The 15497-nt window shown below is 42.0% G+C and overlaps 1 protein-coding gene across 4 annotated transcripts; it reads right to left on the bottom strand.

Moving 5' to 3' along the window:
- Nucleotides 1-260: 260 nt before the first annotated feature.
- PRL-1 (PRL-1 phosphatase) lies at nt 261-15458 on the bottom strand. 4 transcript variants are annotated; one of them, XM_012377804.2, is made up of 6 exons: nt 15288-15458; nt 1584-1919; nt 1011-1504; nt 806-937; nt 552-718; nt 261-415 (listed from the first exon to the last, which is right to left on the bottom strand). In XM_012377804.2, exons 3-6 carry the CDS (start codon nt 1125-1127, stop codon nt 304-306), a joined length of 528 nt encoding a protein of 175 aa, XP_012233227.1. In that variant the 5' UTR covers nt 1128-1504; nt 1584-1919; nt 15288-15458; the 3' UTR covers nt 261-303. The 4 variants fall into 4 exon arrangements, with proteins under 4 accessions (XP_012233227.1, XP_012233229.1, XP_012233228.1 ...); XM_012377806.2 differs by having other exon boundaries at nt 1011-1130; XM_012377805.2 differs by lacking the exon at nt 15288-15458 and adding an exon at nt 5299-5832.
- Between the last annotated feature and the right edge of the window lie 39 nt (nt 15459-15497).

Here is a 15497-nt window from a genome sequence, read left to right as displayed (position 1 = left end):
CCATTATGATCAATATCAGTTAAGTATCAAAAATAAATTTGATTTTCATAAAAAAAAAATTTAGCAACGATTTGTCGCGTTTTTTTTGATGATTTTTCTCAGAATGTAGTATTAAATATTCCCAAACATGCCTCAATTAATTGATACTAATCACGGTTGCATTTCCATTGATAGGCCATTCAGAACAAATTTGCTATAATATGCCACTGGTCAGGCGCAAAAATCTATACATTTATACCAATCAGTATGAATTAGTGACATTTCATTTTCTTTTTTTTTTCCATTTTCAAAAAATTCTTTGATTTATTGGATACAGCAAGAATTTTTTTGTCCGTTTTTGAGCTTCAATCGAGACTTGGGACGATATTTTTCAAGAAAAGTTAATTGCTTTGCGTTTATGGCGCCTCGTCTTTTCCTGGAACAAAGAGAATCAATATTAAATTCTGGAGAATCTTAAATAAAAGATTAGAAAGTATTTTTATTTAATGCTATGATGCATTTTAATGATTAAATTGAAGATTATACGAAGTACCACACACGAAATTACTTACTCTCTAATAAGGGCAACAGCATCTTCATACTTAAGTCCAAGTTCAATGAGAGCTACTGCAACCAAGACCGGTGCTCTACCGAGACCTGCGACACAGTGCACTGCCACACATGCGTCAGGTGATTCCCGGAATCGATTCTTTAACAATTCGAACCATTCATCCACCACCTAGAAATGGAATGTAAATTAAGCATGAAAAAGAATAATTTATTCGTTCGTGCCTTTGAATATTGAAAAGTACACGTGAAAATTTACCTCACTTGGTGGAAATGTACCATCGTCAAATACCAAATCAACCACATTGATCCCCTCTGATTTAAGTTCCTCGACTTTGTACGTTGGTTCGCAGACTCTCACCACCTCCTTTACATTGTGCTTCTTCAGTTCCTGTTAAAGAAACAAAATCGTGCAAAATCGTGTTGAGAATGAACGCAAGCAGCTCAGTTTTTTGCATACTAACTTGAATAAAAGTATGGATCGTTTGATCATTGGGCCGATCGGTAATGAGGAACTTCATGTTTTTGTATTCAATCTCGGCGGGCGCCGGTCTGATATCCTTCACCCTCATGTTGCTCATTGCCTTCTTAACCACAGAGATGATTAATATATCTACCCCCTTTTTTTTTTTTTTTATTGTTTTTAACTCTTAAAGATCTTATATCTGGTCTCTTTCGGAGTCTCGTAAGTGTGCCGCACCGTACGAAACGACAAAGACTGGATTTGACAACTTAGCCCATTAAATGTCAGTCTTATAAAATTGTTTCTCATTTAGCTAATAGAATATCTTATTTTTTTACAGAGGACAGAACCGTGGATTTACATGTAGACCTTAGGAAGGGTTGTCGAGATGCGAACTTCGCCGAAAGGGTAAGGGCTACGTTACATTAGGCGGTGTTGATATGCGCTTTACTCTTCCCACTTGAGACCTTTAGACTATGATTCGCGGAAGATTACCTGGAATCAGCGCAGCATACAGATGAATATACTCCGCCGCGGGTTCACGTTACGGTTTAGCTTAGAAACTACCACTCACCTATTTGGCACTGGGTGCTCCTGTGACAGGTGCGCTCAGTAACTACGATGCTTGCATCTACTAATGTAAATTAATAATTTCTACTAAATTCTTCTATCTTGCGCGATGACTAGTTGATGATTTATCTGACTTCCCCGGTGATGATTCTTCTACTTTAATATCCTTTCTTTCCTCTCCCTCCAAGATGTTTCCACCCTTCTTCTTTCTTCTTTTTAATAGTATCTAGTAATTGTTAGGGATTGTATCGGGCGTGTCTCTCTATTTGTGTTGAGCCTGGCAGTACTCTGCGCTATCCAACTGAAACTCCATGTATGTGAGGATGCACTCACCAGGAAACTGTAACAGAGAAGCCCGAGATGAGAATACGTGTCTTGTCCGCGTGATAAAATAATTATTTAAAAACCCCGTGCTATTTCCGTCGTATTCGCGCATAACAATAGCATCTTTTATGACCACCGATAATAACCGAGTCGCATGTCCGATGTCATCTCTCAAGCGTGCCTCACATTTTTATTTATTTATTTATAATCATTCTATTTTCTCCACTTCGATAATACGCAAGGATTAATTTTCGAAGCACAGTTCGCTCTTACTTTTCGCTCTAAATTAAAGCTATTTCGTGGAGAGGAAAACTTGTGTAGGCACAGACAGCGCCCGGAGAATATGCTAAAATGATGTTCGAACAGGAGGAATACTGATGTTAAGTCGCAATTTCTAGTTGTCCTGTGCCAAGCTCACGTTGTTTCGCGTGCGACAGCGCGCGTAGTAGTATAGTATTAGTTGACCTCACGATCTTTCGCCGAGACCGATTTGCGAAAGTTCCCTTTTGCGTAACACACTGTCGCCGATATCGACGACTGACGAGCGCGCCAATTGATTGACGGAATAGAGCGTGACCGGCCGACATTCGGGCATATGCAACAGAATAACCGAAATAATTGGCAGGTGGGAAGAGAAGCCGGAGCGAGAGGAGCGCGGGCTTTGTGCCTCGGGAAACACCGCCAAGGCCGGATCTATCGCGACCGCACCAATGTCAGCGTCGCCCCGCCGTCGTAATCGCCGGCGCCAAGCAACGAGCGGATTCGATTGTACTTTATTTCTCTATACACGCCGTCGGGCATGTATTAGCTATAAATGAGAAACGGCTACATGGAAATTTCCAATGAGAAATCGCTGAAAAATTTATTCCGCACGCGACATTATTCCGAAGCGTTTTGACACTGAAAATTTTAGACTCGCATTGTAACGATTGAGAAACGCTCGACTGGCCAATGGACACCACGCGATTGTACGATTGATAAAAAGTTGGCTAACTTCGACGGCACAGATGGAGGTCATAAAAGGACTTGAGACAAAAGAGAGATCCCAGAGCGAAAAGTTGCCCGAGCAAGCTTATACAACTTACTTCTTAAGTCGCGCCAATCGTAAAAATAACGTTCAAATGCGCGGAAATTTCATTAATATTACGTATTGGAGAATGAATTCGAATCAAGAGCGTTTATTCATTTTTTTCTTTGGGAAATACCCAAGTATGAATTATATGCCATCTAAATGATTTGTATGTCTATTAAAAACTTCAACTTATGTAGAAATACCAAATGTGTTACCTAAAAACGTTTAAAATAACTATTTGCGAATTATCATATCGGAAGCTTTCGATAACAGTTGTTTCACTATCAATAATTAACGTCAACGTTGGAAAAAAAAAAAAACATAAAAAGAGGTAAGAAGCGTATTTTGACAAGTGTTTTTTCCGTAAAACTAGAATTGATCCAATACTTACAAATTTACGCAGCCGTCCGACGATTATAATATTTACTTCACTCAATCAATGCATTGTAATATATTTTCACAATGTTTTTCGGAAATGTTAGCGCAATATCGTCGCAATCTTGTCGAAATTTTACAATTCCGTATCTCTGCAGTATTTTGCCGCAATTTGTAAAGTTGCAATGTTTTACAGCAATATACGGCTAAAAGGTCCTGCGCTGTACACGAAAATTTGCATGATCGGAACTAATAGAAATATTTCGAGCACCGTGTTCTTATATTCATCATCGAAGTCACAAGACTGACGACGTATGGATCCTGTCGTAGTAAACAAAATTCTATTTGCGTATAGTTACGTCTCAAACGAGCTATAGATCAAACTGACAAACGAAAAACAAAAATTATTCGCGTCAGTCATTCTGTCCATGCAACGGAAATTCCTATGAGAGTATTATTTTTATATTTTGCTCTTACCACGTCATTTTTTACTTTAGTTTTGACTCGCATTTGACTAAAGATACTCGTTATCACTTATTGATTTTCTCATTTTTTGTGCTTTATTTTACACTTTTTTTTCCTTTTTACTGCAATTTTTGTAAAGTACTGATATCTTTCTCTGAGCAAAATACACCTGCCCTTTCTTACATTTTTAACGTAACAAAAGTTTCCACGTTAGAATAAATATATTATTTACACTAAATCTTTTTACTCTTTTATACTACCTGCTTGAAAAATGAAATACTTGCACAGGGTTTATTCGACATATGGCCAGACTATATATATATGAGGCAAGAGAAATCGTGGGTCAGGAGTCAGGACAGATATATCCAGCTGAGCGATAGAAAAATTTATCTGTTTCTACTAACTACCGAAAAAACATTACGAATGTTTGTCCCTTTTTTTAGTTTCCACTATTTACCGGAAGCAGAAGATTTTGCAACATTTTGTAACATTAAAGCACCTAATTTTACGAATAATTCAAATATGTTAAATAGAATGACAATGCGCAGTACGAAATGCGTATCGATGGTAAACGCTAACTGAAATCTCGTGAGAATTCTATTGCAAAGCGTTGCATAATTGTCGCGAACGACATCGATAAATTTATGATTCGCGCGAGATATTACGCACTTTTCTCGCGAGGGAAAGAAAAATCACTCAAGTGTCCTGACGAAAATAAAATATAAAGCTAATCGTTTGTTTCCTGACAGTTTCAGTGAGAAAGTATCGTGTAAATAAATAGCTTGTCAAATAAAAAATAAAATGCGCGAAAGATTTTTAGAAAGACTGCCGAGTGGCGGCGTCAAAAAGACGATTTTCTTATATTATTATCACTTCTGCGTCTCTCCCACGATTGTCAAACACAAGTTATATCGATATAATGTTACTCTCTTCGACAAACAGCTATGATGTACGACGGCGTGCCAATTTTCGTCCAAATAGAATTGCTTACCTTTGCCGCGGTACTATATTTATTTCGAAAACACGTGAAACTCAGCGGATTCCATCATCAGCCTTCGTTCTATAAACGAATCGTCGCTTTCGACAGTCTCGCGGCACTGCACCGCCTTTATCGCGCAATACTTGCAAACTTTCAAATATCGATAACAGCACTGCTATTCTTCACGAGAAAAAATTCGCGTGAACTGGAAATAAATGTTTCTTCTTGACCACAAAATTAATAGAATCTTACTCTCGAGAGAAGCTGTGATATCCTCTTGCACGTGACAAAAGCGTGAAAAGCGACAACTTTCTTGTTTATATAAAATTTATGTAATGAATTTATGTAATGAAAAATAAAGATTGACACGAGATCTTTATATAGAAAGATCTATGAATGTGTAACGTTCGCAATGTGTTTAACAGCGTTTTATTTTAAGATTCGAAATTTATACGAAAATCAGCACGAGCATCTCCCGACATATTTGCAAGCGATTCCTTTTACCTTCCACTCATTTGACGAGAAGTCCGTAGAGTTCGAAGTCACGGAAGCGTTCTAAATAAAAATCTAAGTTTAAAACAATGTCACATGTCGTCACGCGGTCATCGGTGACAGGGTGACGAAATCACTGCACCATCACCAGAAAGTCGCATCTTAATAAACGCGCGCGCGTGCACTTGCGCGAAATCGCCTAAAGTTCATTACTTAGGACGCAACAAGGTCGTGCGCCGTTCTTCTATCCGCGCAGTCCCGCGGCTGTGAAAGATGAGCGCGTTTAGCTCTAAGCGTGCACTTTGCAGACGCGAAGACGGGGATCCTCCGCCGATTGTCGCGCGAAACGCGCACTCGACTTGTCGCGATTAATTAATATTCTTTGTACGGCTTATTGGAGAACACTCGACTCGCGCGTCGCGCGAAAAGCTGATCGGAGCGATGCACGAGTAATATTCTGTCGACACGGGAGCGAGGCGTGTCGGAGCAGCGGCGTGCCGTGAGGCCCAGCGCGAGCGCGAAGATGATATCGTTGTGCCGATTGCACGTCGAATCTGGGCCAGCCGCGGCGCGATGATCAAAATAGCGCGGCGTCGAGACATCCTTCCATCGAGCGAGTAATCGTCATCTGATCCCCTCCCCGACGCAACACGCGCGTACTTACACGCACGCACGCACGCACGCACGCACGCACGCACACCAGCGTCGCGCTCCGCAACGTAATGCCGTCCGAGTTTTACATGTCTTTGCAATAGTAACATTCCGTTTTTTTACGGCGTGCGGTTGCCCGATGGAAGCCCGCCTTGTATCGAGCGTTGATGATGAATGACGATGGTCGTTATTATCGATCATCGTTATTATGTGCCATTGTGTAAACATCACGTTTCCGATCCCTTTGCAGCAGGGAAGCATATGTATTTATGTCATCTTTGTTTCGTCTGAGAGTTTTATGGCACTCCGGCAATTATGGGACTCGTGAACGAGAAAAAAATACCATGATTCGTGAATCGTCAATCGATTAGAAAACCGATGCCGGTTTCTGCCGATTAACACGTGTCGATTAATAGTTAATAAAATCGCGCGATTACAACCGCCGTACGGTCTAAATAAAACGAAGATTATTAACCGCTTGAAGTTGCACGCTATTGCATGGGATTGCATAAGGTTGCATAGATCCTTCACTGTGCTGCGCTACGCGTAAGCCCCGATAACTTCGTAACGATTGTTGCGTCGAAGCGTCTTTTAACGACGTTCTCCTTTTCTTTTTTCTTTTTTACTCCGACGCCACGCGCATATTTATGCATCTGACATAAGTCGGGCGGGAAGGCATCCCGCTGAAGTATGGAAACGCCGCCGACTGATTGGTAGGCGCGCGCGACATTCACGGTCATTCTCGCCGCACGACGGAGAGAAAATAAGATCGCTTGAATGACGTCAAAACCTGTCGAATCAGATAAATTACTAGGTCGTTTCAGTAGCGTACGCGCTGTGCACTTTGTTGCGCGATATACGCGCGACTTTCGATGTGCAGCTCCGTGCGAACCGTTCCGCTGAATTACGAATCGATATGCGTACCGCTAAAAAAAAACTCCTTCGATACGCGCTAATGATACCCGTCAGCATCGCGGTCGTTTTACATACACCGAGATGTAATATCCTAGTACCGCGCTTAAAACCGCGCGTCCTTCGAGCACGAAACGTTTTCCGCGAAACATAACGGAAATGATTAAATGCACGACAGCTTGTTGAACGTTACAGATAATCTGCTGTGACCGTACATATTCACCGTTAATTTTCCGAAAGCTGATAAGATGACGAGGAAATAATACGTGTGATTATTATGAGATAAGCCCGCGACCAAGCGCGTATTTTGCAAACAAATTGGTGATGTCACCAGAAATCAATACAACGAGCACAGCCAAACAGAAGGCATCGTGACGTTCAACTGTGATGTCACATCGTCATTCACGTGGGAAATGTACGTGACAATACATGCGCAAATTTAATGACTGGGAGAGCGTGTATATTTCGCGTGCTGCGGACTGAAAACAGAACAAAAGCCGTTAAATCTTCGTTACCGTAAAATACAAACAGTAACGTATTGTCAATAGTCCGCGACAATATGTATTGCATTTGTTCCGTGTGTTTCCACACCGAGAAAAAAAGTTGTTAACATAATTCAATATATTCATAAATTAATATCATTAATATCATTATTTCTTTGGTTCAGATAATTATGAATTTATACATATCAAACATTGGCGACGTTGATATTTGCAAATATGTAAAATTAACAATAAACGGTTTCGTTCACGTGTTTCGTACTCAATTAAAGCCTGTAAATTTTAGAGTTGTGACCACACACAGCGTGTAATCAATCTGAAAAGCGATTATTCTGAAACAAATGTATTTCATAATAAGAAATAATGTTAGATTGTAAATTTTGCTAGTAAAATAATTATTTTTTGTCGCTTCGTGTGCATAAAAGTATGCGCGAAAAGATTTTTTAAACTTATATTCTACATATTTTCGATGTATATACCATGCCATTAAATGTCTGCGCCATTTTCGATTTCAATTCACCCCTTCTTCAATGCCAACTGTTCCTATTGTCAACTTTTCCAGACGACAATAGGACGGGGTTGAACGAGCCGTAGGGTGATGAACCGCACACATTAGGCATCGTTCATAACGGCACTCGGCGCAAACTTTTTCATCTATTATGCTGGAATTTTTCCGTTATTCCAAAGCAATTAATAGTTTGTTAAAACCAAACAATGGCGAAAAATAAAAAATGCATTACCGCGCAAAAGTTTGGAATTACTCTGTGAATTTTAGACGAAGCCAGATATCAATAATTTACAATATTTACTTATCAACGTGGACTTGAAGATCGTAACACTAAAAAGTTATGTAGATATTAAGCATTAGAATTTTAAAATCGATTAAATTATCTTTCCACGGAAAGACAATATTAAATCTGCGCCATGTGGTACAATATTGGCGCAGAAATTCGATGCAAAACTTAATCAGATTGCCGAGATTCTATCAGATAATGAAATCGAGGAAAGAATTATTCTTCTCTACAAAGAAAAGTTAATCAACTTTACTTGCTAATACTGTAAATATATTTTACGATATTTCGTCTAATGGAAATTCGATTTTATCAGCATTTATAGTAGTTACAGAGTAATTGTTCTCTGGCTTACGGAGACGTACTTTTATTCATCGCAAAAGACGCAGCACGGATAATGAAAGCGGTCGCTGCACGAGAGGTCTCAGGTGCACGTTAAAATCGATATTTCAAGTAGGTCAGTAGGTTACCAGGCAAAGAATGATAAGAAACCACCTGGAACTAAGAACCGCCACCGCAAGTGACACAAAATGCCGTCTCGCCGCGAGCAAATAATGCAACCAAGCGTTCGCGTTCCCCAGTGATTAATTTATATTACAAATTTATTCGTCAAATTCTGAATATAATTCCAAGTGAATTTTTTTTTTACCTTTGTTGCAAAATTAGCAACAAGAAAAAAACCATATTTCTCTCGTGTGCGACAAACCGTGCGTAAACTTATTGTTAAACAACACGATGCTCGGTGTGGCGGAATGTGAAAGTGCGAGTCGAGAAATAAAGCTACGAGCGAACCTTCCCTTTTTTGCACATCCGAACACGAACGCCAACGGAGATTTGCGTAGCTCCCCTTCGAAAAACCTCAGCCGGTCCCGCATCGGCCCCGCAGACATTAGCAATCGTTATCCTAGGTCAGCGACACCGGTCGTCCACCCTACCGTCTCGTCTGGCGTCGAATATCTTTCTTGTTTCATTAAACAGCCGCTCCGCCGGCGAGGGTTACCATTTGTCGCGTCCTTTGGAAATCGACTCGGGACAAGATATTCGATCCGCTTAAAAAGCCTGCGACGGAATGATATTTTACGAGAGTAAAATATCATTCCCGATATTACTTTTCAGCAAACGACCGACGGACGTTATTCACACTTCGTCTGGCGTCTCTGGTTGGAAACTATTTCGAGTTTTCGTATTTTTAAGAATGCGCGATTATAATTGTGATATAATTGTATCACAAATGTACACAAAAGTCGATTAGATTTTTGCGACGAACGCAAACACGCAAATCCATTTATAAGAACCAAGAGACTCGTTAATTGCCAAGTTCGCTGAATCGCGAACGACGCTCTACAAACTCACGAGCGCGATTCGCTCGGGACGGCCACGCGCCTAGAAACGTGCGCGTGTGATGATTCATTCCTGACGTATTTGCGGAACGCGAACAAAACGTGAGATCGGTATGGTTTGACGCCGACGTCTAATTACGCTTTGCGCAACAACGCGCCAATTAATCGCCACAGCTGGCGGTCTTCCCAATTTTATCCGAAATTCTTACGCTCGCAATGTCCGCAGAGGAAGCGAGTTCTGAGGCAGCGGGGATTTATGCGCACGGATGAAGGGCGCATGGTCGATCGCGCCCAGACGCTTTGTGAAAGATATACAACACGACGATGGTGGTCTATTTTCGATGCTCTTTGTTTTTGCTCCGCGAGTGTGTTTTGTCTCATGTTGCAACGTACAGCAATGAGACCGGGGGGAGGGCAAGGGGAGGGCGAGGGGAGGGGTCACATGGCGCTTTCGTGATGCGTTCGTGTGCCGAGGGGAACTTAATCCGAGCCACGGTAAGAAGCTTCCTTATCGCACGCCTGTCTCGAGCGGCCTAACACAATGTTACATAAATTGATTCCACAACGGACATAAGTGGCTGGTGCGCGTGGGATCGGTTTACGAGCGCGCGGACAATTGCACTCGGTCAGCGCGAACGCGTGTCTCGTGTTCGCCGCTGAATTTTGCGAAAGGGCGGCGCGGTATCGTCTTTCCGATCCCTCGATCATTTGTCCCCGTCCAATCCTGCCTGCGGAGAGAGACGCGAGAACTCTCGATGCCTGCGCAACAAGATGGATATCGCTTAACGATAATAAAGGACCGGCTTCATAGACAAGACGGCCAGAGATTACGAACGTTTATTTTTTCATCCGTCGCGCCGAGGCGAGAGCCATTTGAGAGCCTGCGTGAGAACGGAAAAAAAAAAAAAAAAAGTGACTCCTTGAAATCTCGCCAGTTGGAAGCAATTCACCCGCAACGTTCCCAGCGAACGTAAAAAAAAAAGGGGGAAAAAAAGGGACACTTTTTTCCAACACTGAAAATAATATTGGAATAGCGCTGAACTTGTTTAATCGCGGCAGTCGTCACGCGCAAGTGTGTTCAGACTTGAAAAAAATCTTTAACAAGACGCGCAGGACACAATAAACGTGTGTCTCTCTCTCACGTTGTATTCGGTAGCAAGTACGGCCCTGCCATCGTCTTTGCTGAATCGTCCTTTGCCTCGAGCCACACGTATCGGCTCGCAACCGGTCTAGTCGAGATAGTAACACTATCCTACACGTGGCGAGGCGTGAGCGGGGGGAGGGGGGAGGGGGGGAAGGGCGGTTGCGTAGCCGGAAAGAAAGAAGAATCGGTCTCGGACTAATCTTGTGTGGAAACACTTTGGTCACGGCCACCCCGGGGGGGAGAAGAGAGGAGGGGGGAGGGGGAGATGGTCGGGAGCCTGTGAAAAGATGACACTCTTGGCGGAAAGGACCTTAGTACTACTAATGCCGCGCCTTTCGTCGTCGAATTACCGGAGTGCGTTTGACTCCGCGCGTGCTCCCAGTGTCCAATTCGTTCCCGGGCGGAAACAAAACACTATGGGAGACCCGCCTGTATCCCGACGCCTCTGTACTTCGGCGTGAAACGCCGACATAACAACGCGTACACATATGCGGGAAGGAAACACACGTGGAAAAGAAATACGAGCTAACGCGAGCGCGCGCGCGCGTGTGAGACGAGAGAGAGAGAGAGGGGGGGGGGGGAGTATTGCATTGCTAATTACATTAGCTGATATTCTCAATTATGCCACGCGCGATACGGCCATTCCTGCCACTCCTAGCTTCCTATCGTATGCTCGCCGTTATGTAATGTAATGCAATTTACATAACAGGAAACGGAACGCTGAATCGGACTTCACGAACAGCAGGTACAGTTGCCGCCGCCGTTGCTGTTTCGCAACTTCGATATGCATGAATTTTATTCGCACAGTTTTCGAGAAACGGTTAATTATGTCATTTGAATGGAGGCTACGCAATCGTATTGCACTTGACAGAAAATTGCGCGATTGCCGGCGCTATCGCCGGCTATTCACGAGAACAAAGTCACGAATAAGGTCACGCAATTTCCGACATGCGAAAGTATCTTGCAGGCGCATCGTATACTGCGAGCATTTTATATTCAGAAATTCAGGAATTGCAATCGATAATTGAGTCGAGAATAGGTTACTGTGTTGAGAATAGCGCTAGAAGTACTGAATTTCGAATGTGTAAAATGTATATATATGTATGTATGTGTATGTGTATGTGTGTGTGTGTGTGTGTGTGTGTGTGTGTGTATGCATGTGGTAATGCATACCCATATCCAACGAACAATGGACATTGATGGGAAACAAAGAACGCGGAGTGATTGGAAAACACTCTCGTAGAATAATCAATTCGACCGATCGATCGCATCGGTTTACCGAGATTCGCGTTTGAAGGGCGACGCAATATCATCTCAATTAAATCGAAAATGCAGATGTTATAGCGGGACCACCACTACGAGAAATATTACCTTAGAACGAGAATCGATAAGATCGCCTCAGATCAATCAACGCCCGACGATATGACGTAGGCAAGTTATGACAGTTTACGAGTTACCATCAAATTTAATATGTATTACACAGTTGAAATGTGATCGTGCGTAATTCGATGACCCGTGCAAACTAGACGCGCACGTGGTCACGTAAGACGAGGTAGCCGAGAGATAACAAGTATTTTTATTCGGAAAAGTCGTGCCCGAGAGGGTTCTCAGAATCTGCAACAGCAACAATATTCCAGAGCGGTATATTTGTGTGATTCGGCGCGTGCAAAATGTCCGCGTTAATATTTTATCTTTTCAAAACTCAAAATTAAGTAAAACGTCAAGCGTTAACAAGCAAGTCATATCAAGAAGTATGTTCATTAACAGAAAAAAAGTGATTAGTCTGAAAAGAAAAAAAGCAAGAATATATAAAAATAAATAAATTAAATTAAAAAAAAAAAAAATAATAAAAGTAACAGTGGAAACAGAAGTAAGAATAATATAGAACCATGTAACATTATCGTTATATCAGTATAAGTAAATGTCTAAGTAAATGTCTAAGTAACAGATGTGGAGAAAGTTTCACAAGGAAACTGTATCCGGATAGATATTTTTTAAAGCAACGTATGAATTTATAATTTGTATAGGACGATCCCTACCCATAAAATTTACTCCATCTGAACAAATACTCATTAGAGCAACGGACGAGCTTATAATTTGTATAGGACGATAGTCCCTATTCATAAGATTAATTTGTTAAAAAACGATTATTAAAATTGATATAGGACAATAGTCCCTCATTTGGATATTTGTCAAAGCAACGGTCGAGTTAAAATTTGTATAGGACAATAGTCAAGGACAATAGTCCCCACCCATAAAGAAAGTTGCTATTTTTAGACTTCCTAGAAGAGCGGACCGAAATGTGCGGAGCTGTATCCATTTAGAATTTGAATTTTCGCACGAACAACTGCAATTCAAGCTCTTACTGATTTTCAATGTCGAAAAGACTCAAAATCAAAGTGATGTAACGTGCCTATTTAAAGTTTAAATAAATATAAAATATATAAAAATGTAGAATTAAAAATTTAAATATATACAATTTACAATTAATATTAGGAGAAAAAGACGAAAAGGGCCGTTGCTAGTTGTTCGTGCAATATATTATATTATAAAATTACAAAAACATATGTCTGTAATTTTATAATATAATATATTGCATGAACAATTAGCAACGGCTCTTTTCGCCTTTTTCTCCCAATATTAATTGTTAATTTAGTGGAGCCTTAGTATTATTATTAATATTTGTTATATAAAATTTCTATATAGATAAAAGCTTTGATAAAAATTTTTATGTTACTTAACAAAATTTAGCCCCGCTAATAGAGAATGACAATCGTAATGAGAGAGCACTATGTGGATTTGATTAAATAAAAATCTGCACAATAGCGAAAAATTGCTGACGTTGAATTTATTCGATTAAAAGCAGAGGCTGCTTCGCCATCGTGCGTCAACGTTTATAACGCGATTTTAACATTTTGTTATTTTTAACAAACACGCCACTTCTAAGTAACTTGTTGAACACAAGTGAAACATTCATTGGTTGCGATTTCATCGAACACGATCGAAGACGGTCGCCCACGACAGTCGATAAAGCGTCACGATAATGACTGTGATTCGCACCTATCGGGACCGGTTGACGTAAAGCACAGTAATAAAACATGGCCGAAGTTCACGAACGATAATCGGACACGCTTACTCGCTCGCTCATGGCGTGAACACGCGTGCTCGTTCATTCCGCCAGTAGACGCCTCTTCGTTCTCCACCGCCGGCGCCGCGGCACACCACGCCGTTGTATCGCTGTCTGTCGGATGACGTCAACCCGTTTTTCCGTTTTTCCGAGAAATCTAGTCATAACGAGGGTAATAGAGCGAAAATGTAATGGGAGATAAAATTTATCGAGCGACGAGAAACGTTCCGGGTAATCCATTAATACTCACTTTTTTTTTAACTCGCGAATTGATTAGTTGATTTTGTGAAAAGCGAAGATTGAAAACACTTCAAAAGAAAGTGTACCGCAAACTCTACGATACGATAGTTTTAAAATTCTAGTGTAGAACCGGTTCTCCACCAATCCCATATCATATCTCGTCGCAACCTTCCTGACACACAAATTCTCCAGCTATCCCCTACATACCGCATTCCTAAGTTGCATTGTTTTTTACAAGTGTAGAATATAGAAAATATCGACAAACGAAATCTGCGCGTACGCGATGTCTCGGAGTGATAAGTGATTCTTAAAAATTTTTTAGCGCATTAGAATTTGCATTTTTTCCGCAATAGATCGTACTTTAATCGGAAACAGACGCTGCACGCTACGACACGACGGCAGTACGAGTCGGCTCGGGTCGAGTTCACTTCGCGATTTAAGAGCGAGCGGCCGAAAATTGGAGGATCATGGTTCATTTCAGCAAACGACAAGGCTCTCGACGACGTTAATCGGCGGCATCGTTCAGTCGGGAGCTGAAGCAGCCGCGTATGGTACGCCCGACTGTAAATTTCGATGCTGGACGCCATGTGCTTTTTAACACTTGTGTATCGGCTCTAAACACATGATCATATTTCATTCTACATTCAGATTCGCCAATCGTGAAGTAAATTCGCGTCACATTCGTGATGAGTAAAAGTAGCAAAAATTTTCGCGACTAGAAGTTCCGAGTCGAAGAGGAAATCCATCCAAATCGATCGTTTGTAAATACATTAACACTGAAGTTTTCTTTTTTTTTTGCGTGTATATAATCCTCGGCATCGAGATCATTCGTTTGCGAAATCGAAACATCACTTGGAATACAATCGAGAAGCTATGGGAATGCTCGATAGCTATCGTCGGGAAGCCATCGCGAGCCACACGGCGCCGAGGCAGTTTCGAAAACGAGGGAGAACATCAGGATCGTCTCGGTGGTGGCGGCGGTGGTGGCGGCGGCGGCGGCGGCGGCGGCGGAGGCGGTGGAGACAAGACGCCAAAAGTTCGTCGGCCGCGCTGTGTTGCGCCGCGCCATGCCGTGCGCACGTTCATGAAACGCATACACACGCGCACAAAGCGACGACGAGCCAGCGAGCAAACGAGCGCGTCGTACATAGCCGACGGCGGTACCGTAAACTCGACGATCGACTTTTCGTTCGCACCACGCGAGCACCATGGTTTTCTCGGGCTCCGCTCCCGCAGAATGGCGTATACGCCCATCGTTCCCACGTCAAACATTTTCGCGTTCCCGCGAGCACTCACCTGAATCGCCATACACATTGAATATGGAAGCTACGGTGGGGCGTTCGTTAGCGAAAACGCGACTCCGTAGGTGACAGGAAACACGCCGAACACTTGCTACACGCGTACGTCCACTCGCTAAAGAAGCCCGTGAACAACTGACAACTACGAGATGGACGGACGAAAAGACGCGTTTAGGAGATGGCGGAAATGACCGAGAACACTGCGTTA

This window comes from Linepithema humile, chromosome 7, assembly GCF_040581485.1.
Source record: "Linepithema humile isolate Giens D197 chromosome 7, Lhum_UNIL_v1.0, whole genome shotgun sequence".
NCBI classification, from domain to species: Eukaryota; Metazoa; Arthropoda; class Insecta; order Hymenoptera; family Formicidae; genus Linepithema; species Linepithema humile.
The sequence above is the reverse complement of the archived record's forward strand: the minus strand, read 5'-3'. Positions and strand labels throughout refer to the sequence as shown.

What these genes read in the sequence shown, in the direction of transcription:
- PRL-1 (XM_012377804.2), bottom strand. Translation starts at nt 1,127, where the DNA reads ATGAGCAACATGAGGGTGAAGGATATCAGACCGGCGCCCGCCGAGATT. An exon ending in CGATCCATACTTTTATTCAA is followed by an intron (nt 938 to 1,010) that starts GTTAGTATGCAA and finishes TTTCTTTAACAG; the next exon opens with GAACTGAAGAAGCACAATGT. An exon ending in GTACATTTCCACCAAGTGAG is followed by an intron (nt 719 to 805) that starts GTAAATTTTCAC and finishes TTCCATTTCTAG; the next exon opens with GTGGTGGATGAATGGTTCGA.